The sequence below is a fragment of the Plecotus auritus genome (genome assembly GCF_963455305.1).
Source record: "Plecotus auritus genome assembly, chromosome: 8".
Lineage (NCBI taxonomy): Eukaryota > Metazoa > Chordata > Mammalia > Chiroptera > Vespertilionidae > Plecotus > Plecotus auritus.
The window spans coordinates 150024917-150049401 of NC_137782.1; the positions used below are offsets into that span (position 1 = coordinate 150024917).

The 24485-nt window shown below is 47.8% G+C and overlaps 1 protein-coding gene across 1 annotated transcript in view; it reads right to left on the minus strand.

Moving 5' to 3' along the window:
- EPAS1 (endothelial PAS domain protein 1) overlaps window positions 1–24485 on the minus strand; it is a 79779-nt gene that overhangs the window by 19932 nt on the left and 35362 nt on the right. The window contains exons 2-6 of the mRNA XM_080685581.1: window positions 14115–14305; window positions 6995–7146; window positions 6490–6574; window positions 3403–3521; window positions 3107–3312 (exon numbers count right to left, since the gene is read on the minus strand). Of these exons, the coding sequence (XP_080541707.1) occupies window positions 3107–3312; window positions 3403–3521; window positions 6490–6574; window positions 6995–7146; window positions 14115–14305 (753 nt within the window). The remainder of the gene's footprint in view (window positions 1–3106; window positions 3313–3402; window positions 3522–6489; window positions 6575–6994; window positions 7147–14114; window positions 14306–24485) is intronic.

The following is a 24485-nucleotide window of genomic DNA, read 5'->3' on the forward strand; positions in this document are numbered from 1 at the left end:
CATCAAGTTGCTCATGTATCAGACTGTAAACTCTTCGAGGTCAGGGACCACTTCTTTTTACTCCTTTAATATAAAAGTCTCTGGCACAGGGTTCGATGCAGAGTAGATGCTCAATAAAGAAGAGTTCATTAATTAGTTGCTCAGTGTTTTAGGAAATGGAGTATAAATGAAGATGAGATCATCAGCTATATTGATGACTGGGACATTCTTCTTCCTTAACCTTGTGACTCAACCTGACTCTCCCTGTCTAGAGCAGTCGACTATATACACATAAATGCATTTGACATATATAAATTGTTATAGAATTCATTTTAAAAATGTTTACTATGTTTCAAATAATTAATGCAAGAGTTAATACAGTCCTCTGACCCTTTATTAAAAGGAGCAGGACAAATGCATTTTGAACCATCTGCATTCCTTCACTCCAATTCAGATGTTTCAGAGTGAATTGATTTTGGAAACTTGAGAGTTAAACACAAGATTAGAATCCTATTTTCTTGCCTCTTTTTTATTTTTCTTTCCCTTTTCCTCTCTGTTCTTCCTTCTTTTTTTCTCCAAGACCCACTGTTCATTTGTTTGATTAGGTCTGTGATCTTAATACATCTAAAAAGAAGTACCAAATGCTCTCAAAAGTGATTTTGTGGATTCGGATTGACTTACATTTTCATCAGATTCTTTCTAATTTTCCTTATGGGGAAAAAAAAATCCCTTTGTAGGAAATCATAGCCCTTTGTGTGTGTCAGATGCCACTAAACTAGTGCATTCCATGATTAAAATGGGAAATCACCCCCCATTAGCTATAATATGCAAGTGTTAGTTTTTGAAACACTGATCTTGGAAGGGTATTAAGGAAAATATGAGAGAGAGAGAGAGAGAAAGAGAGAGAGAGAGAGACTGCAAATATGCTTTTCCCCATCCCAATACAATGAAAACAAAACAAGCTACCAAAACTAAAATATACCAGTCCTCATCAAAGCAATCGAGAAATAATACTCAGGGATTAAGGACTTAAAATAGTCACTTTATAAATTGTCTAAGCCACGTCTGTGCCCTTGTTAACTAATCTGCTAATCGGTTAAACACAACTTCTGTGTAGCACAGCATTCTAGGTCTTCAGATACCTCTGCATCATCTCTCCGGCACCACTGAATTCAGAGCCTGGGCCATGACATTAGGTTTCGTGAAAGGCAAGGTTTCGCTTCAAGTGCAATGTATCCAGCAGAACTCGCATGCAGTATCGCCTCCACACTCGGGAGTCTCAAAGCCCTAAACCACAGATCCCTTCCAGCCACTGCAACTTCGGCCTGCCAGCCCTGAACCCACTTCAGGGCTGTGTCCCTTTCCTCTTCAACCACTCTCACTCCCAATTCCTCATGTCACCCCTCCTCTTTTATCCAAAGGTTGCTTGCTTTCAGGAAATGACCTGAAACACATTCCAAACAAGATAATGAATAAAGAATAACTTCAAATTACCCTTTCCAGAGGATTCTTTTCCTTCATTGTAACAACAATCAAAATCTTAAGCTTAAAAAAAAAAATTCCTCTCTTCTATTATCTAGGACTGTGATCGGCAAACTGTGGCTCGCTAGCCACATTCGGCTCTTTGGCCCCTTGAGTGTGGCTCTTCCACAAAATACCACGGCCTGGGCAAGTCTATTTTGAAGAAGTGGCGATAGAAGAAGTGGCGATAGAAGAAGTTTAAAAACTTTGGCTCTCAAAAGAAATTTCAATCATTGTACTATTGATATTTGGCTCTGTTGACTAATGAGTTTGCCGACCACTGACCTAGGACAAGCTCTTTTCTAGGACAGCAGGGTTTTCCCGGTGCTTGTGGGTGACAGTGGGGACATGCTGCCCCCATCCACAGTGCTACAGCTGCTCCTCAGGGACACCAGCTCCTCTGAAGCCAGACATGGGCTCTACAGCAGGATGTCCCTCGTCATCTCAGAAGACTACACAGAGGGGTGCATGTTACAAAACTGTCTTCTGCCAAGAACGTTCATGTGAGTACAAAGACTGCATCTGATAAATAACCTTACACACACGTGGATTTCTCTGGTGCCTGCCTTTGGAGCAGTCTTTCCCTCTAATCATCATCATCGGTATAGTAACAACAGTGCTAACAACTATAATTAATGCTGACGGTGTCAGCACCAGGGCAAAAGTCTTCATACATGACATTTTCTCCCTGTGAGGTTAGAGTGTTTCTTTGTAATTATGTAATTTCCACCACCTCCAAGAGCTGTGAGTCCAGGCACCATGATGGTCAGAACCGGGGGACAGGAATGACTCAAGGATGCTGTTACAGACATTTTTAAATTGTCCCAGAGAGTTGGCCAATTCTAAGAAGGTGTGCCATCCAACATCAGGTTAGTCTAGAATCAGGGAAAAGAAACAGCCTGGCCTGGAAAGTTGGGTCCTGCCCATCAAGAAAGCTAGATACCCCTGGATGTCCTGTGGATGAGAGAATTTCCAGTTGGGCCTGGTTTTGGGGATGAGAGTCTGGTTTAGGTCTCTTTATCGAAAAGCCTTCAAAACTAGGCTGGACAGTAGCCAGAGTAGAGGTGACACAGAAGGAGCGACTAAGACTGAGGTAAGAGCTCAGTAACACAAGAGAATATGTGCAGAACATGCAGCCATGGGGCAGTCTCCCAGCCAGAGCCCGGGCTCCCAGCTGGCATCTGAATTGGGGGTACTGATGGAGACCTCTTGCCCCTCATCCCCTGAGGAAGCAGACTGACCTGGAAATGTCCTCAGGAGCCTGACACACATATGCAGAGGGATGTACACATACAATGGTCAACAATGACAACAGAGCCGCACACCGGAATAGCTCTGCAGTCAGACCCTGGCGCTAATCAATGGGGGGCAGCCAAAGATGGTGTTAGGCATCCCTTAGCTGCGTGGATGGAGTGAAATGGTGACCCAGGCCCACAAGCTGGCACCCCAACAATACAACATTTATGCCCCCGAGACCCATGCCTTTATCACTGGCACAACTAAAACACACACACACACACACACACACACACACACACACACGCACACACGCACGCGTGCGTGCAAGACACTCTCTGCCCACAGCACACACGCTCCTGGGCCCTACTTGTCATCGCAGTAGGTGAACTTCATGTCCATGCTGTGGCGGCTCAGGAAGGTCTTGCTGTCCAGGGGGATGTCCATGTGTGACGGGTGCTGGATGGGTTCGCACATGATGATGAGGCAGGAGAGCAGGGGCTCCTTGTAGCCACAGAGACCCCCATGCGGGGGGCAGTTGTTGTAGACCTTCATCTGGCCGATGCAGTGCAAGACCTGGAGACCAGCCGTGAAGGGTCAGATGTGGGGCTGAGAGCATGGGGCGGGGCGCATCTGGGGCTCAGCCCGTGCCTGGTGTTGCCCTACCTTCCAGGTGGCGGACTTGAGGTTGACGGTGCGGCCTCTGTTGGTGACAGTGCACTTCATCCTCATGAAGAAGTCCCGCTCTGTGGACATGTCTTTGCTTTTCTTCCCAAAACCAGAGCCTGGGTGAGGAAGGGTGGACAGAACCATTGAGCTTTTCACTGTTATACAGAAGAGGGACCCAGTTGCAGTGCTGTCTGTGCGATGTATTGTTTGTATTTCCCAAGTCTCTGCTCTCTTAGCACCTGTAGCCTGCCATGAACGCTGAGGACCATCGTGGCCTATGGACTAAAGCCTTCTCGTCTCCTGCTTGCCCCCCAACTGGAGTACAAGCACCTAAAGAGTAGGGGTGTTACACTGTTTTCTCTCCATTGCACCTAGCACGTGGGAGGTGCTCCCTTCACAGCAGCAAGGCAATGAGTGACTATTGGCCACAATCTCAATCTCTGCTGGGGCCGGTGCAGGTTCCCTAGGAGGATTCCAAGGGATAGTCTAGGTGAGACCACAGTGACTCGAAGGGGATATGCCTCTCAGATTAGAAATGTCCCTCACACACTCCTGTCTTTTCCTCATTCCCATCCCACAGGAATTTGTACCTTCCTGTGCCCTATTTTCCACCAACCATGGCTGCATTCAGGATAATGTGCCATCACCTTTCCCCCTCAAGTGACTTATGTCAAGATCAAGAGAGACCTCTGGTAGAAATCTCCTGGGATTTGGTGAGCAAGTCCACTCTGAGAATTAACTCAACATGGATATCCTTTCTCAGCCAGAATTAAATAAATCACCAAGACAAACAATATAGCTTCCTTCCTTATAGTTTCCAAGTAGCCTGCCCATTCAGAACTTTCTCCGCTTTCTGTAAAACAAACTGATAAATGCAGAAAGTGTCATCTGAGTCCCATTGTCCATGTCTAAATTCTGCCTTACACACCATCCCGATCCTGAGTCCCCAAGGTGCACCCCTGTCCCCTGCCCAGCATCTGAGAACATTTCAGAGCCTTGTTTCAAATACTCGCACTCCTCCCTCCAGGCATAGCCACCAGCCTCTGCACCGAACCCTCCAGAGGGCTGTGATTTATTTGACTGTCATATCCCCAAAGATCTGTATGTCCAGTGAATTGTTTCACCTTTGATTCTATCTTATACATCCCCAGGAGAGCCCACTAAATAATGGACCAAATTGGTGGATTTTTTTTTTTTAAAAGAAAGGATATTCCTCCATCATAATAAAACCATGCCTTCCATACTTAACAATGTGTCCTACAATTTTAATTTTCATAGGAGATGTTCTTATATCTTGGGGCCTGGCCCACCACCAAAAGCAGCTCAAGTCTGGAGATGAGTGAGGCTGTAGTTTGGGTTATTATTCCCGTGGCCTCCTAACTTGTTAGCCTCTGCATTCTTGCCATTCTAGCATTTGATTAATCTTCTAAACACAGCTCCAATCAGATTACTCCACCCCTGCTCAAAAACCTTCAATAGCTCTCCGCTGTCTACAGGATAAAGTTCGAGGCCCTCCACCTGGCCTTCAAAGTTTTTCACAATCTGCCTCCTGGTCTTATCTTCCTCTTGGTGCTCAGACTAACCCTTTGCTTCCAGATTATGAGTCCATTCAGGCCGGCACCTTCAATAAGGATCTGCTTGCTGATTTACTGAGTTTGATACCAAGTCCTGGATACGTGGACCAAGAGACCTAAAGTTTACTTAGATAAATAGACTAGGATCATGCTGTGAATCACGGCACTGGAGAGCTGGAAGGTCCTAGACTTTGCCTGGTTCAATACTGCCAATTTGAAAAGAAAGATTCCAAGGAACCGAGTAATGAAGGGACTTGGTTCAGGTCACATGGTCAGACAGAGACTAGAGACTGAGAACCCAAGGACCAATGGGTTTCTGGAGTAGAGAATATAAAAGAGACTGGTTTTCTTAGGCTTCAAACACCTGCTTTAGGAAGGGATTCAGAGTCCCGTAGCCCCTTCCCCATAGAACCAGAAAAGAAGTTCTCACAGTGCAGATAAGACATGGAACAGCCCATGGAGTGCTCTCCAGGCTGTGTGCTCTAGGAGCTCGGTGGTCCGAGGTCTTCAGGTGGAGAGAATGGGCTGCATGAGAGGTTAGTGGGTGGGTGGGGTGTAGGGGTGGTTGAAATTCTGCATTTTGCAAGCCCAGGCTGTAAGTTCTGTCTGTAACAAGGGTGGAAGTGGGCCAATAAAATGTCTCCTTTTGCAGAGTGTACGGTAACAGCAGCCAAACCCTGCAGGCTTAGTACCACTCCCCTGTTATTCAGGTTGGACAAGCACACATCATGGCAGTGACAGGTGAGAGATGGTAAAGGCAATGTTTAGACATGGGCAGAATCTGCCCAGGGCAGTGATTGATGTCAAGTTCAGACGGGACCTCAAAAGTCACTGACCGCCTCTTCTGCCCAAAGCCTCAGTCTTGATAATATCCTCATTCATATCTTTGCTTGAATGTCCCCATTTATATGAGATGAAGCAGTAACTCCAGCTGCCTTGCAAAGTGCTTTCTGCTTGTATGGGCTCTCCCATCCACCAGCACCTACTGGGTGCCCCACAGGTAGAGTACAATACACTAAACCTTTTAAATTTCTTCTCATCAAAATCTGCCTGTCCTATGTCTCCACAGGGGACCACATTTAGTCTTTGGCTCCAGGGTAGCTAGTCTCCAAAGGTGGCCCAAATGAGCCAGCCTCCTGATATTCTCGGCCTGTGTAGTCCCCTCCCACTCTGACTTGGGGCTGAACTGTAACTTGCTCTAACCAACACAATTGGGAAGAGTGATGCTGTGCCCACTTCAGCATCACTCTGGAAGCTTCCACTTTTGCACTTTGGGGAGCCCTGGGCTGCCATGTAAGGAGTCTGGCTGCCTTGGAGATTTCTGAGTATCAGGTCCTTTACTAGTATGTGCCCTCGATCTCTTACAGGCTCTTCTGGAGTATGTTGCGTTGTCAGTTTTTCTGGGTCATGATACTCATGATCCATGTCTCCTACATTCATATACAAAGGGAATACAGATCCCCTCCCAGGTGGCACAAGAATGAAGGAGACACAATAAAGAATACCTTACCGTCTTTGAGACTCAGGTTCTCACGGATCTCCTCATGGTCACAGGGATGAGTAAAGTCAAAGATGCTGTGTCCTGTTAGCTCCACCTGTTTCAAAAACAAGGCTGGACTTCAGTATTCCAAACACTGAAGTAGAAGGGTCCGAGAGGAAGCTGAGCCACCTGCTAGATTGGGACACAGGGAAGAGACCGAATCAGATCTTCTCAGATTCCCAGCTCAGTGTGAAGTCCACAGGCAGACGGATGTAACAGGACTGCCCTTGATGTCAGAGACTTGATTCATGAGAGCGGGCCTGTTAGCCTAGTCAGCAGAGCTGTGCACCAGGATGGCCTTCAGCAATGCCAAACCCAAGGCCAGGGGGTGAAAGTGTGGTTCTGAGGCTGTGGTTGGGGATCAGAGAGGGAGGAGTGTGGGTATGTGCAGGGACAGGTCAGGAGAGATGTGATCAGAACCTTCCACTAATTTCTACTCCCAAATAGAAACATTTCCCCAGAGGCAGGTGGTCACCTGTGTGAGTCCCATGAACTTGCTGATGTTTTCCGACAGAAAGATCATGTCACCATCCTGGGTCACCACGGCAATGAAACCCTCCAAGGCCTTTAGGTACAGGTTGTCCATCTGCTGGTCAGCCTCAGCTTCGGACTCCTTTTCAGAGCAAACTGGAAAGAAAGGGGGATTGAATGGCTTGTATGAATGTGGTGTTGACACAGATGTGACTGGCATAGACGGATGTCTGCCAGGGATGGCACACAGGCATGGAGTGGGGCTTTTCTGGAAATGCACATGGCCAACCATCTAAGTGTCTGCCACGTGCCCAAACAGGGGGCCTGGGATGAGCACACAGGGTCAGCGAATGTGCCCGAGTCACAGAAGCTACTATTTCTACAGAGGAGTAGAACAGGCCTGTCTGGGGACAGGCTAGCCTTTAGAGTCAGGAGTGGACCCTACAGAGTAGTATGCTTGTGGCTTCCCCTCTGATTTGCTGAAATCATGGAACAAAAGGAGGGAAATTCTTTCCTCTCCACACTCTGGTGCAGGAAGCTAGCCTATAGGAAGGGAGACCATCTGGGAATGGCTTTATACCGCACACATACCCACACTTGATCCCTGCTCACGTGGTGTCTGCCAACTAACTAGTCAGCTAAACTGATGACCATGAACTGGAGGCCAGGTGAGGGTGCTGCCCCTGACAACGTTAGGCTCTCATTTAAGGTCTATACTGGAACAGAGGCTTCAGGAAGACAATGACTGAACTCTGTGCTTTCCAATTTGAGCATATACCTGAATCATCTTCGGGGCTTCCTAAAACAAGGATTTCTGGGCTCAGGACTGCCATGTAATTTGGAGGGCTCAGTGCAAAGTAAACATGTGGGACCTCTTGTTGAAAAATTAAACCAGGCCCAGCACCTTTCTAAGTGTGGAGCCTGCACAGTCCCACTGCATGAGGCGGCCCTCGATGGGCCCCGTCCCCAGGGTTCTGACTCAGGAGGCCTCCAGTCGGGGCTGAGAATCTGCTTCCCTAGGTAGCTCCCAGGTGACGTCGGAGCTGCTGGCCCTCGGACCACAGATTGAGAATCACCACCTTGATTCAAGGCCCTGAGAGTAATTCCAACGCTGGTTGAATCAGCCTGTTTTGGCAGGGGGTGACCTATTTTGGGGCGGGTGAGGAGAGGCCTTCAGCACCATTTAAGTGACACCAGATAGGTGACCACCTCCTTCAGACAGCAGAGGCCAGCCCTGTGATTTCTGGCCTATGAAGGAGTTTTTTTTCCTCTTTAATTTCTTTGATCTCAGTGGCAACACTGACTTCAAAATCTGGAGTAATACCAAGACAACCTTATTTGAGTTAACTAGGCCCAGAGGAAATAGTTCTGCTTAAAATTTCCTGTTTTTAACAGTTCTGACAGAGCTAAACTGGTTTCCATCTATGCCCAGGACACTTGTTTCCACGAGGTGGCGAAAGTAGCCACAGCAGCTAGCCAGCTGGCCTCTGGCGGGAGGGAGAGGGGCACTCGGGGGGCCATGAATGGAAACAGAACGTCTTGGAACTGAAGTCACAATGGCTGGAGGACCAGGAAGCCAGCAGGCCGGGCCCCTGGGGACCCGGGGACAGCCGGGCCTCTTTCCTCTGTGGGACTGTTTGCTCCCACAGCACCTGCTTATCCTCTGGGGGCTTCTGAAGGAACCTGGCTGGCTCCCTGTCAGCTGGAGCTGAGGGTGAAGACTATGGGACAGAGGCAGACTTTCATGCAAGAGGCTGGGGGTCATGAACATCACTCTCGGCTGAAGACTCCGCTGCCTTTTCTCGCTCTTTCCTGTGAGCATGTGCATTCCCTAATGCATCACCAATCTCCGGCTCAGTGTTAGGCACATGGGAAACCAACTATGCACTTATTATGCCCCTTTTATGTATGTGTCTGCCCTGGGCTAGTCGCAAAGCAGGAAATTAGGTATCTGCCGCCAAGTGTCACTTCCTCTGTGCTCAGTCCTGTCTTAGGGAGTACAAGCGTGTGGAGAGGTGTGAGAGCAAGCCTTGCCCCCAAGGACTGGATGGTGCTGGTGGAGACAAAGATACACTGCTGTGAGGCTACCCAGCAAGGGAGAAAGCCCCTCGGCACCCAATAAAGAGCCCCACTGGAGGCGCTCAACACGCTGCCCACAGGCGTCTTCAAACGGCCTTGGGTTTTCAGTCTGTCTCTTGCTTCCCAAGACCCTTCAGATTCTGACCCCAAAGAAGAGGGCAGGTCACCACAATCAGGGGCACTCTGCTGAGCTGCAGCCCGCGCAGCCCAGGGAGCACAACAAGATCCTTTAATGCTAAAAATAGGCCCTGTAAACAGGCTTTGATGACTCCCCACAGCCAGGATGTGCGCGGGCTGAGGTTTCGGAGCACTTTTTCCGGAGCACCACTCATTTCCTTCAGGCAGTACCACCCGTATGGGGCGGGCCCTCGGGCAGCAGGAGCTGGGCGTCTGGGGTGAGTGGCAGGGTGGCAGGGCACACGATGCTGACCAGGCTGTCCCAAGGCGCTGTCCCTCTTTCCTACTCTGAGAGGTCCCAGCACTACTTTGACTCCATGTAAAAGCCATGCTGCTGAGATCTTCCTGGTTCAGATGTGCTTGGCAGACAGTCTCCACTTAGTTCTCATTCCTTTCAGACCGATTCCTCTCCTCCAGCTCTCCCAGGGCCACAGACATCCCACCCCCAATTCCTGGGGGTACGGACTGCAAGAGCAGTCATTGTTGCCGCAAGGAAATTATTTTGGGATCCTTTACTGGGATCATTAGGCACACCTGTAAACACCACCATTCCCAGGTAGCAGGCTTGGGCTCCCCTCATCTTTGGCAGAAGGTATTGGTTTCACCTGTTATTTCTGGCCTCCCCGATGGCCTTGAAAGTTCACCCTTAGAGATTCATTCCTTTGTTCTTTACATAACTTACTAGTCTATCTTACCTCTCTGAATTAACCTTCATACGCTGTAGCACAGGACTGGGGTTAGCGAATACCTACTGATTGACCAGATCCTTCTTTGGTTTAAGTCTTAAGGAAATGATCTACACGAGGTCAGTATCTCTAGAAGAGATTATCCATTAGCTACTCTTAGACATTAACATCCTAGCCTGAATCATCTTATCAGCTCCTCTCCAAACAGGACAGAAAAAGGCCTTGGTTTGGAGGGTGAATGAGGTAAGGGGGACGGGCAGTAAAAAGTAGGGGGTGAAAACCTAGGAAAACAAGCCTGAAAGTGATCCTAAGAAGGCACCAGAAACCACGTCTGCCTCCACTACTTCCTCCCGTGGTTCCACTCTTCCTGCATGAACAGGTCACGGTAAAAACTTTAAGATGTCTTGTCCCACATTTGAATATCTTTCCCTGAGTAGTCTAAAGATCAGGAAATCAGAATCTCTTATTAAGACTGATGTCTTCACTAAGCAAATGCCAATGAATCAATAATCAACCTGACAATTCTCTTTAGAAAACTTGCTTGACATTAATCCCCAGCTCTCGTGGAAAATGAATTTGATTTCACCATATACGAGTGTGGGGAAGTAAAAAAAAAAAAAAAAATCCGTTTTAGGGTGAAAAGCCAATTTTGCGTATTTACAGTTATTACACGTGCCCTGCGAATGCAGAAGTGACCCTCATCTGGTCACAGTTTGCAGAGCTCATCTTGAAAGAGGATTTAAGACAATCAAGTGGTATTTCCACCGATGTTCCCGTCAGAGTGTGTTCTGTTCTCGGCCCAGTGTGGAAGCTAATATCATAAAGCTATTGTTTCAGTTTGCTTCCTGTGATACAAATCTCAATCGGCAGCCCAGACTCCTAGCCTGAATTTCTTAGCGTTGAGGTTTCCTCTCCAACATTCCCACACAGAACAGCCTACTGTGAGAATCAAAGGGAAACATGTTACTAAGTAAAGAAGAAACTTTTCTAAAGCAAAAACCTGGTCTTTTTTCGCCTTTTGAACTCTGAGGTATGCAACCAGCTATTTCCTATTACAAAATGAACCAACATCAGCGCTCACCTTTGTTAGAAATGTTTCAATAATGAGTCTATTTTGACCTGGAAAAGTGTGGCAATTCTGCATTTTTTAAAAAAATATATATTTTATTGATATTTTACAGAGAGGAAGGGAGAGGGATAGAGAGCTAGAAACATCGATGAGAGAGAAACATCGATCAGCTGCCTCCTGCACACCTCCCGCTGGGGATGTGCCCACAACCAAGGTACATGCCCTTGACCGGAATCGAACCCGGGACCCTTCAGTCCGCAGGCCGACGCTCTATCCACTGAGCCAAACCGGTTTCGGCCAACTCTGCGTTTTGACAGAATTTGCTGAAAGGTAGGCAAGAGGATAGTATAGTTATTATATATATTATTTATATATACTGATCATAGATCGATTTACTTGTTCCTAGTAATTTTGATTTCTAAGCTATCACTTATCAAGAGCCTAGTATGTGACAGACAAGAGGATATGGGCTTTTATATCCATGATCTCAATCCTTATCAACATTGCTTGGTAAAAGTCCTGTTATCCCCTCTGTGCAGAGGAGGAAAGTCAAGCTCAAAGACAGGAAAGAAATTCCCACAAGGCTGCAGAGAAAAAGCAGCCAGACTGAGATTCCGACTCGGGTCTATCTGCCCACAAATCCTTGCTCCTTTTCATTGAGCCATGTGTGTTGAAAAGCAAACTATGACTCGGAAAGAAAAAGATCCTGTGTCTCCCACACAATTCCTGGAAACAATTTCAACAACAGGTTGAGGGAATGTGTGGTGGGAGCCTGGGAGGGAGGGGAGAGAAAGGGACACCGAAAGCCATCTATCTCCTCCTCCCCCGGGCGATGCTTGTTGTATGAGAACCGCTCCTTCAAGGACACCAGGGCCAGATGGCTTTGTATCCTTTCCTGCCATTTCTTACTTTGGGACAGAGAGGACCAGAGCTGATATGCTGAGGACTCTTGTTGGTCCGGGGCCGAGCCCAGCCAGAGGGCAGGCAGTTTGTGTCCACAACTTGCAACAAAGGCTCCCGAGTGGAGATGTGTGAGGTCTCGCTGTGGCCACTCTGCTCCTATCTCCCTTGGAGTGTCTGGCACACAGGGGGTTCCCGTCCGCACACGTGCAAGATGTGCTCAGCTTCTGATGCAGGGTCCTCTCAAAATCAGCTTCTGAACCACTGAGAGGCTTATGGATGGGAGAACATGGAAAACAAGGCCATGCACTAAAAGAAAGGACAGGAACAACTCCCCGAATGCGTGAGGACCTCCTCCCCTCCCCACTGCTCAGGGTCGGCCCCCAGCACCTCCATTTAACTTTGGTTCCCTGCCTTTCCCCTCCTCTTCCACACACACCCAGTCCTTGTCAACATCTTCGCCTGCCCAGGTTGCAGAAAGGACCTGCCCTCCTGGGTATTTTTCCCAAGATGGACCAAGACGTAGAACGACTTGAATTTCAGGCACAGATTCGCCCTGTCCCAAATGTGTGACTTTGGGCAACCTTGGCTTCTCTGTGCTTCAGGTTTCATCATCTGTGAAACGTTCTACAGTCCAAATTCAATCCAAGAGGTGTCCTGGGATTAATGTATTCACCTTTCTGGGGCTCTCTGTTGGTGGAGGAATGGGGGATGGTGGTGGGAGGAAGCAATGATTAACCCAAAGGAATTAATGTCTAAGAGCAGAATTTCAAGTACCATTACTAGGAAGTTGAGAAGATATTTCTGGGTGACAGGAAGGGTCTACATCTAGTTATTAAATTTTCCACTGCCGACTCTGTGTATATGTAGAGCAGGTTCAGATACTGCCCTGACCTGTCCCAGGAGATGAGCCTCTTTAAAAGAAAGAGGTACGCATGTCCCCTGAGATGGCATCTCCAGGCCCTTCCTACACTTCAGCCCATTGTTCCCTCTTTCTGTAGCACGTATGACAACGAACCTCCCACAGCTTTGCATTGTTTCCTTGAAAGTATTTTACAGAGTCTGTCTGTGCCCTTGGTTCTCCCCCTCCTGTCTGTACTTTTCCAAGATTCTTTGCACTCACAGTACAGGCTGAGCCCTCCAACCCTCGGGCCCACTGAGCTGTCATCCTATTTTCTGAAAGTCTTTTCCTCACATCCTTCCTGTGCTCCAGGACCCAGAATAGCATTTGTCCGTCTGGCCTCCCAACCTCACACTGGATTCCCCTTGCTCAGGGTTACTTTCCCAGAATAGCCACTTCATAACAGGATGGCGGAATCCACCCGGCTCCAAGGCACTCTGCTCACTCAGGAAAACTGAAAATCACCCACCAAAGAACCTTCCCTTCCCTGACCGCCTCCCTCGCCCTCACTACCTTGGATGCTGCCAACCTGTAGTGCCACAACAGGCGACACTACCCACCGCCCTGATTCCTTACAAACTTGACCGACTAAATGGGACTGTCGCATAGGATCCGAAACTGGGAAATTCCTGAGGCCATCTCTTTCGGTCAGGACTAACAGGAAATGGCTTTATGAAGAATGTAAACTCTGCGAAAAAAAAATGTTTTGTGAACTTGAGACTTACAGAGATACCAGGGAGGGTGAGAATGAGTTAGTTCCACGGGGCGGTTGTTATCTGTCAAAGACGCCCCAGCATGAATGAGTGAGGCTGGGCCAGGCGCCTTAAAGACAGCATCTTGGTTAATTCTCACCGACACCCTATGCAATATGCATTTTTAACCTCTTTTTACAGTTGAGGAAACCAAGAGCAGAGGCACCAAATAATTAGCCTGGCGTATTGGCTAGGAAGAGGGGAAGACCGTCTGGGCACATCTCTGTCCTTTTGGAGAAGGTAGCTGGGAGATACAGCCAATGGGAAGGCAGCTGAGAGGCCAGCAAAAGCTGCTTTGTTCTCCCAGCCCCCCTCTCCTCTTAGCCTCCAGGTGCCCATGCATTTCTTTGGTCCGGTCCTTGCCCTTCATCTCATGGCTGTATTCAGGGTAAAGTTCATTGCTGGAAGGGAGGGGTGTAACATGAAGGAGTAAAGCACTGATGATGGTGTTTCTGTGGGTGGAAGTTTTGCAGAGTGGGAGTTCCTGGGTGGGGAGACCTTCCCAGTGGCCTTCTAACTCTGACACAACGGAGCCTACTGGGCGCGCCTACCAGCCTCACCTGAGGACAGGAGCTTGTGTGTTCGCAGGAAGCTGATAGCCAGCCGCATGATGGAGGCCTTGTCCAGGTGGGAGCTCACACTGTGAGGCAAGGGCAGCTCGTGGGCCAGCTCGTAGAAGACCTCAGTCTCCTTGCTCCTTCGGCACCTTGCAGCATCCCGGGACTTCTCCTTCCTCCTCTCCGAGCTACTCCTAGATTGAGAAAGAAGGGGTTAGTGTCCCTACAATGTCACTGTCATTCTATCATACCCTTGATCAAGGCATCCTGAGGGATCCCCACCCATGGTACGATCAAGCTCTCACATTGAACCAATACGTGCTTACACCAGTCATCTGAATCACACAACCTGCTTTCCACTGTGAGCTCTGCTCTCATGGGTACTGTCTTCCTGCCCGCTTTGCTCCCCCTGTCTGCCCAGACAGGGCTACACATGGTAGGGTCTGAGCAAAGACTTGCCGATTAAATTCATCCACTGGCAATGCCTTGGCCCTGTCCTGGTTATCTTGGGGCTGAGGTGAATGTGCAGTTCTATATACTCAAATTATTTAAATTGCTTAGCCTCAGTTTTCTCATCTGTAAAATGGTCGTAGCAGTACTTATACCCCACAGAGTTATTGTGAGGATTAAGTATGACAATTTATGTAAACACTTTAGCATCAGGCCTATCTCCACTGGAAGCAATCAATGTTAGCTAATGTTAATAACAAATCTGTCCATGAAAGGATGATCGTGAGAATAAAAACATTGCCAAAGTCTACAGTACAACCCAATTTTCATAGAAATATATATAATAGTTTTTGTATGTTATATTGTAAAAAGTCTAGAAAGAGAATAAAATAACTATTATTCTTATAGCTATCATAGGTACAGTGCTTACTCTATTTCAGGCACTGGTTTAAGCACTACTACTTTAGCTTCTTTAATTCTTGCAAGTACCCCTGCAAGTCGTTATTCCCATCAGCTCTAATTTACAGATGAGGAAATGGGTCCATCGACGCTAATTTCTCTGCAGCTTTTCTGCAGGTACCTGGGGAAGCGGGGCCCGGCACCAGCAGGAGGGCCCCAGAACCATGGAAGATGGATTGTCTTGTCTCTCTCTCTCTAGACAAACATGTTAGCAGTCTTAGGTTGGTGAGCACATGGGGATTTTTTTTCCCCTCGTGCTTATCTGTATTTTCTTATGTTTCTAGAAATAACATGTATTGTGCAGTTGGTAAACAAGTTGTTTTTTTTTAAGTGTCCAATGCAGTATGGCCCTCAAGGCCTCATCCAGCCGGCTCCAGCTCACTGTCTCTGTCCTCCCATCTGAGATTCCAGGCCAGGGCTGTGCTCCACTTGTCTGGCTTTGCCGCCTTTAATCTGGACAGAAAATCTGTATTTTGGGATTCGTGGAATGTGCACATGCCTTTCAAACCCTTTAGGATCTGGGGCAGAGGCACTGCTTTGACTTTACAACATGTTTCGTTTTAAAAAACAGGACATCCAGCTCCCTGGATGGATTAAGCACCGTTTGCCCAGATGGCCGAAAGAATGTCCAATAGCGGTTAATGGTCAAGAAGAACCTTCCGAAAAACTGTGAAAGGGGTGAAACTTTTTTTTTCTTGTCCTAGCTCTCCTTTATGTTTCCTTCACCTAATCCCTGGTCCCTTCTCTCCCCGACTTCCAATTCCCAGAACTCCCTCCCTTGCACCCCACCCATCACCACCCTCTCGGATCTGCCCTCATGATCAAGTTGCTTTTGCACCAGATCTCTCGTGACAGTTTGCATATGAGTCTCTCCCACTTGCATTTTAGTGTCGACCTCTGATTGTGGAGAAAAAGCAGCTGTGCAAGGTTCGCAGATATCCTGGCACAGGAAGTAAGGGTGGGAAGGGGACAGGACACTAAAACTGTAAACATCACTCTGTATGTCAGGAAAGCCAGCGTCTCTAAGATCCTGATTCCATTCTCGAGCACCAACCCTGGCACGCCCAACAAAAGCAACGTCAACACGTGACCAGTCATCAGGGGCACCTAGAGAAGCCATCTGGGGTGGGAAAGGTCCCCAGAACAGGCTGTGACATTAACACCATTGTGTGTGTACACAGAGTGTCCCTTTGCCATTGTCCCTTCCTTAAAGTGAAGAGCAGACGAAGCAGAGAGAACCAGGAAGGGGAAAAGCAGTCTGGGGTCAGCGCTCTGTCTGGTAATGGCATTTGACACTTGGGTCCTACCATGTTCCCTGAACCTGAAAATATTCATTGACACCTACTTTTGTGCCTGGCGTTGCACCAAGTACCTTACAGATATTACTTCATTATAATCATCCTAACAACACAATATGGTAGGGTTTTGTGAGCACTATTTACACATGTGGAAACTGGCTTGAACATAATAAGCAACTTGCCCAAGATCACAAAGCAAGTGTGTGCATAAGCCCTGGAGATTGTCAGTGAGAAAGGCACTTAGAAGTCCTGAGACATATGGACGCTCCTGTCTAATTCCATCCTCACAGCCATCTTGTGAGATGGGCAAGACAGGAATCGCTGCTGCCCCCATTTCACAGATCTGGAAACTGTGCCCCAGCCCAGTTAAGTGCCTTACCAAAGCCATCTAACTGATTAGTGGCAGAGCTAGGGCTAGGACCCATCTCTTCCTAGGCCAGTGGTCAGCAAACTCAGTCAACAGAGCCAAATATCAACAGTACAGCGATTGAAATTTCTTTTGAGAGCCAAATTTTTTAAACTTAAACTTCTTCTAACGCCACTTCTTCAAAATAAACTTGCCCAGGCCGTGGTATTTTGTGGAAGAGCCATACCACGGTCCTAGGCCAATACACTTCCCACTGCTTAATGGTAGGAGACAGTGGCTTTAGCAAAAAATAAAGAACCAGCAACATCTTAACATTTAGAAAAAGAAAGATTGAGAATTTCACACAGCCTTTTGGTTTTTAAAAGTCACGACTCCATTTTAGCTACCTGGTTGCACGTTGGGGACTAACATGATTTTAATGAAGTTATCTAGTTCAATTTGACACAGCCCAGAGATATCTGCCTAATGTTGACTCTCAGAAGAGTCAACACTGTCATGTGCAACACTGTCATGATTTCATTAGCAACACTGAAGAACAAGTATAATTAACACCAAGTGTGAAGGTAAGATTCCCCGCCCCCCCCGTCGGGCCCCCCCAAGCCCAAATGCTGCATATACAGTCTACTTCCTCACACAATTTATCATGGGTTAGGTCTCTTAGCAAATAGAACAGGGGACTGAAAGTTAGGAGGACTGGTGTTTTAATATATTGGCCACAAACTATCTAGCTATCTGACTTTGGACAAGAAAGCGCGTTCTTTGTGCCCTTATAGCCTCATCTGTAAAATGGGAGCCATCTCATGCCTTATTTGTAAGGATCAAATGAGATGAGTGTAGAAGGGTTGGAAGTACAGGTGTACCTTGCTTTATTGCACTTCGCTTTATTGCGTTCACAGATGTTGCATGTTTTTTTGTTGTTTTTTTTGTTGTTTTTTTTTTACAAATCGAAGGCAAGACCCTCCACAAGCAAAGCTTACGACTTACTTTATTGCCGTGCTCTGAAACGAACCTGCAGTATCTCTGAGGTATGCCTGTGCCAGAAAGCTCTCCACAAATGGAACCATCATGACAGACAATAATGATTCCGTTATCTGGCTAATATGAGTATTAGTCACATTCAGACTTTGGCCATCACAGCTGTTCCTCATCGCCAAACCGTCTCAGGGCTGGAGGCATATTTGGGGTCAGGCTGATCTTGACCAGTTCTTTGTGTCATGTTGCTGAACCTTCTTCGGTCAATGAGACTTGGTTTCCTAAAATACTCCAGCTTCATTTTCTCTCCCTAGATGGGTTCTAGAACTAACTGCAATAGACCAGATTTTTTTTTTTTAATGACCATTCTAGACACGGCATGTTAGAATTCTCTGGTTTCTTGTAAAAAGGATATTTTATCCTAAGTTTTCCAAATCCTCAGAAAAGACTCAGAAATGTATTTCTTACGCCACGTTGCTCTTTCGACAAAGTTCCTGCGCCTGTCTTTCTTGGTGGCCTTGCTGTGACCACAGGCTGGTCTTACATAATATTTTGTTTATGGGACACGCAGCGTAAACCTGGCCCTGGGTACCTGGGCCTGCGCGCAGACACAGAGGTGTTTACCGAGCTCTGTGCTGGACCTGTGGACCTGCAGGGTGGATAAGAAGTGCATTCCTTGTTTTCAAGATAAATGCATTCTGGTTAGGGAGCCAGCAACTTGAAACATTTCTATTAACTACAAAACAAGTACAAACAATAAGCACTACGGGAGGTTAAGATAAGAAACAAGCTGTGAGTAAACAAGGTGAGGGGGGAGGCAGGGTTTCAGCTGATCCTAGGAGGACATATAACAATACCTTGGTGATGTCTGCAGGGCTCAGAGAACACTTTTTGTTCCTACATGTGTTATCTCATGTGAGTCTCACAACAGCCCTGAGAGATAGGAACTCTCATCCCCAAGAAGTGGGGATTCAGAGGGATTAAGTAACTTGTTAAATTAGATATTGTCTCAGACCTAGTTCTCCAGGATAAAAGGTTTCTCCACCAGCAGCAAGGAGACTGTTGCTTATTGTATGCTTTCGAAATGCACGGTGCTGTGTTAGGTACTTGGCCACAAATTGGATGTTCATGTACAAGACAGGAGGAAGAGGAGGGTTAAAGCTTTGAAAGGAGACAGTGACATAAAGATTCCATGGGGGATGGAGGAGACTCTGTTTTTAACTGAACACCCACTCACCCGAGGAAAAGACCTTGACATCAGGACTAAAAACCCGTATCAGAGTTCGAATGGGGAGAGAGTAGGAAGACGGGGAGCCAGTGCTGTGGGCTTTGCAGGAGGCTGCCTCCATCTCTGCAGGGCTGGGCTGGGGTGGTGGTGTCAGAAGGGACTCCCTAGTGCTCCCTAAAAGTTGCGGGGCCAACCTGCATGTGTGTCTCTCTCCGTGGAGAACAAGCAGTTTCTGTCTGTATTTTTTCCCCCTCTTACATCTTAATATACACATATTTATACTTAAGTCCCCTGAATTGGAAACTCAAAGTCTGAGACATTGGATCCCACCAGAGGAAAGTATCCACGTGAGGGCCAGGCAGCCTGTCAAAAGATAAAACAAACTACTAAAGCTCCAGCAGGTAGATGCCACAGTCCAACCAGGAAAAATCTCTTGGTCCAGAGCAGTGGTCGGTGAACTCAGTCAACAGAGCCAAATGTCAACAGTACGATTGAAATTTCTTTTGAGAGCCAAATTTTTTAAACTTAAACTTCTTCTAACGCCACTTCTTCAAAATAGACTCGCCCAGGCCGTGGTATTTTGTGGAAGAGCCACACTCAAGGGGCCAAAGAGCCACATGTGGCTCGCAAGCCGCAGTTTGCCGACCACGGGTCCAGAGCTTCATTATCTTTAAAAATGTCTCCTTAACTTCTGGGTCATGGCTCCAAGAAGGAACCATTGTCAGCTTTTGGGCAAGATGATCCTGGTTTCTGGCTTCCTGGTGAACATAGCCTGGTGGGACGTTCAGGATATCACCAGCTGGACCCACGGGGCTGGTTGCTTAATGAGCGATAGTCTCCTGATGTTCAGTATGATGAGGACTGCCCCACGTAACACCTGGGGACCACCAGGGTATCAAAACCATATGTCCATTACCTATAGGGTTTGATGGCTGAGGAGCAGAATGGGTTATGGGTCAGGGAGAGAGGCTAAAGCTAATGAAGCCATCTTAGATGAGTCTATTGGTTGGTTGTGAAATTCTAAGCGGGTACCGGTGTGCAGGAGCTGTGAATGAGGACATGAGGTCAAATGCAATGAGGAGGCGCTCCCCTGACCCCCGGATGAGGCTGCCAGGGGGAGGAACACACCGGCTTTGGGTCCCAGAGAAGAGGACGAGTGGCTGGCCCACACACCTAGGGGGTGACTGCCTCGTGGATTAAATGAGAGCAGAACCAAAGCCAGTGCTTCTCAATCTTGGCTCCTCACTGGAACCATCAGAGGAGCCTTAAAAACTGATGCCTGGGTCCTCTGTGGGTTCCCATGGGATAGATCTGGGGTGCAGCCTGAGCTCCAGGGGTTTAAAGCTTCCCATGTGACTCTCTAGGGCTGGGAACCACTGTGGCAAAGCAGTCAGCTTTAAGATACTCCCCCCCCCCCCCTGCCCCGCCGCCTTTATTTTTGGTGGAAGGCAAAGGAAACTGATACTGAGTGAGCACTGGGGGCTAAGTGCATTTCATCTGACCCTCATTTAAAATACGCAGTGTTTTTGCCTAGCAGTGGTTTGCAACTTGAGGCTACAGCTTATTAAACCACAGGTTTCTGGTGCTATGGTCACACGTCTTTGGCGGACTGACACCCAGCCTGCTTCTTAAACCTAACCACACTCTTTCCCTCTGAAATGCACCGTGGCCGCATTCACTATGGCCAGCACATTTGGAGTCACCACCAACAGCCAGTTATTTGGGAGCTTGTGTGTCTATCACTGTACCAGATGCTGTAACTGACAGAGAGGGGCAAAAGTAAGGGGGCAGCGGTTTGAATGGGTGCCACAGAAAATGCAGCTGCCCCTCAAAACAGCCACCTCGGGAGAAGCTACAAACTTTACTCCTGTGAAGTGGTCAATGTGCTAAGCATTTTGGGAGGTCTTTTAAGAATTAGTTACAGAGCCCCACAAGAAAATCAGTCATAATACTTCATAAACCATGCTTCGTTTTGAATTCCAAACAATATTCTCCCATGTACCCACCCCCGTGGATGGAATTTGGTTGTTTAAAAGAATAAAATGTGCCCTCAAAGATAAGGCCTTGCCACAATTGAAGGTTTCCGAAAGAATGGCCTTTGGCTCTGCAGGCAATCCGAAAGGCGTGGCAAAAATGTTTTAGAAGAGGGAGTGTTCTGGTGACCAGCTTTCCGGGGACATTCTGATGTCATCCGAAGGCAGTAGTGATTAACAGGGGAATCTATTATGAAGGGGAGGAAAGGGCATCAACATAGGCCCGTCAACATGGAAGAAATCTAATTCAGGAGGAATGGGGCAGATCAAACCCACCTGGTCTCGGCCCTGAAAGAGACCACAGCCTGCTGGGAGATGGTAATACTACAGACTAGTCCATCAAAAGTCCTAAAGAGGGGATACACAGAGGAGGTGAGGGCTGGAGTGGCTAAAACAGGAATGGATGTTTTCACTGACCCCTTCCCTGGATGAGGAATCCTGAAAAGTGTCTCATACCCCAACCTCCCACCCTCCACTCCTCTGGGCTGAGCACCAGCTCCCTGCTCACTCTGACAGCCCCTGACTCACTCTGTGCCCCTAGAGGGAGGGCCTGGACTGCATTCAGAGCTGACAGTAATGTCTGAGGCCCACCCAGCATGGCCCTCTAATGGTCAATTCTGCTTGGGGCCCACTGGAGATGCTTATCTGGTGGCCTTCTCTGCTCCAGGCAGCCTCAGAGAAGAAAGCAGCATATCCAATTACTGAGCAGCTCCATAGGTACTGCCCATCTGGGCCCCAGATAACCCAGTTCCTTCCATAATTGGAGGACGGACGTGTGCAGCCCCATCCCAGCTGGGAGAAGCCGTGCGTGTACAGGAGTAACAGTGACAAACTGTCCCTATGCTTAGCTTCACCAAGCCCAAGCATTAGCAGGGTTCTCTTTGTTCAACCTATTAATGAGTAATACCACTTTAAGCCTGTATCATCTATAATAATAAAAGTGTAATATGCAAATCGACTGAACTGCTGAACAGCAGAACGACCGTCTGGACCACCTTCCAGACGAAGCTGGGGCTGCGAGGGCCTACTCTTGCACGATTCGTGCATCATGCCTCTAGTTCATTATAAAGGACTTTACAAGTAGATCCGGAAATCTTCCCAGTAGGATAGAAAGAGCAACTATCATGATTCCCATTTTAGAGATGAGGAAAATTGAGGCTCAGAAAGGTGTGGAGTTGGAGCAAAATCCCTGAGCTCTCTTTTAAGGACACACAAACAGAGAGCCCCTTGCCAACCAGCACTACACCTATCACCTAATTGGAAATGGGCCTTCATCATGCATTACCATCTCATAACCAAGTTTATCGTAACAGATTATTTCCTTTTTTTAAAAAAAAGGCTATGGAGGGAACAAGGGTAATGCATATCTGAGGAGGCAACTGTGAAAATACACAAAGGCATAAAGAAAAAAAAATTGAAATCCCATTGGATTTATGGCTTTTTACTTAACATTTTATCACATTTCAAAGAATTCTTTAAACACATTTATAACAGCCAGCAATATCATGTTGTGTGGGTGGACCACAATGCACTTGACTGTTGTTCAGATATGGTTTCTAAGTCCTAGCTGTTATAAATAACACTATGATGTCCACCTTTTATCAGGCGATGCGTTTTAATTTGTTTTATATAATAAAAGATAACACGCATCCAGCTGTGTTACTGAATGTGGAGCCCTGGAGGTGGAGATGCAGAGACAGGTACCGGAGAAGGGAAGCATTCGGGATGTGCACACCATCTCAGCAGCTTTCTCTGCTCAGTCACCTCACCCCCACCCCCTTAGGCTTCCTCTTTGCCTCCTGCCATGTCCAGGTTACAGCATCTGAACAGGAATGACCAGCTACTGAAATCGGGGAATCCAGTTCTGCGAAGATGGCCATTGAGAAAACATTGTTCAATGTTTTTTCCATCTGTCGCAATCTCACCACACCCTGGGCACTGACAGAGGAGACTCGGTGGCATCTGCCCCTCGAAAAGGGGAGGACAGCCAGTAGCCACAGCGGGCATGTGCCTGTCTCTCCATTGCTCTCTCTGGCCTCTGATGCCTGCTCCTGCTGGACCCCTACACTGTGCAGGCTCCGGTGGAGGGACCCCTTATCCCCAGCCAGCTGAGAGGCTGAAGCTGCGGCTGGGAAAGAGCCACATGCAGTACCTGCAGAATGATGAACTCTCATCGTACCGCCTCTGATTACGTCCTGAAACAATCTCATGAGGAAGCTATGGTCCCATCCCTGTTTTACACATGAGGAAACAGACCCGAGGATGTCAGTGACATGCCCAGTGTCACCCAGATGGAGCCAGCACTCACACCCATCCTTTGACTCTAAATCTAATATTCTTAATTCAAATTGGGAAACTTTTCCCAAAATGTGCATAGGCAGGTCCTTCTTGTAGGGTCAAAAGGTTTAGCTGAGCTGGATTTATGCGGGGGCAGGCGGGTGGGGTGGGGAGGAGCCCTCTAAGGACCCTCCTGGATGAGCTCTTGATCTGGGAGGCAGCAAAGGTGATATCTGGTCACCCTCTTGCCCTAGGTCAGCCCTCAATGGACTCACCAGGCCCAGTAGAATTCTTTCCTCTCTGCTTAGAGATGCTTGTTGTTGTTGTTGTTGTTGTTAATCCTCACCCAAGGACATTTTTTCCTTGATTTTTAAAGAGAGAGTGTAAGGGCAGGGGAGAGAGAGAAACATTGATGTGAGAGAGACACATGGATTGGTTGCTTCCCACACTCGGTCCTAGGGATCGAGCCTACCACCTAGGCACATGCCTTTGGGTGGAATTGAATCCAGGACCCTTCAGTCCACAGGCCTATGCTCTAGCCACTGAGCCAAACCGGCTAGGGTTTTCTAAGCCCTGCTTTGATGTCTCCTCCCTCACATCTTCCCCACCTCTATCATGTCATCCCTTATTTCTTAAAACTCCATCCTCAGGGACAGTTCAAGCTCTACTTCCCCCAGATTCTTCCCTGGCCACCCTCACTTTCTTCTCCAAGGCGCTTTCTTCCTACATTACTCACTTGCCTTCATTAAAGGCCTCCCTGTCTCACTGGCTTTTCTAGGCAAGCTTGGTGACCTCAGGGGATAGGACATAGGCACAACATCTACTTCTGTGCATCCATCACGGGACTTGAGCCATGGCAGGCAACCTGGGTAAATATTTGCTAATTGATCATAAAGACAATTCAAGTGTGCCCTTTACTCTTCTCCTTTCCCTCTCGGGAGGAAAGAAAAAGTGATCCCAGCTGGCTTGGCCTCCATCCCCAGGGCGGAGCCTCGCTGCTCTCCCGGGAGCTGCAGCTGGGCCAGCTTAGGTTTCAGCTCTCTGGCGCACCTCTTCCCTTCAGTGAAGAGTTAAAGCACTGGGAAGGCTGCTTCCCACTTGGAAATCTCCATTTCCTCATGCAGCGTGAACAAGAGAACATCTATGGACAGAGGCTGAGCGAGCCAACTGCACAGGGAGGGAACTCACTCTGAATGGGGCTGTTCTAACACCCGCCAAGGCAAGTCATTAAGATGCCATCCCCGAGGTGCAGCCCCCAGCGTCACCTCTAGATACCCCCTGAAGCCCCGC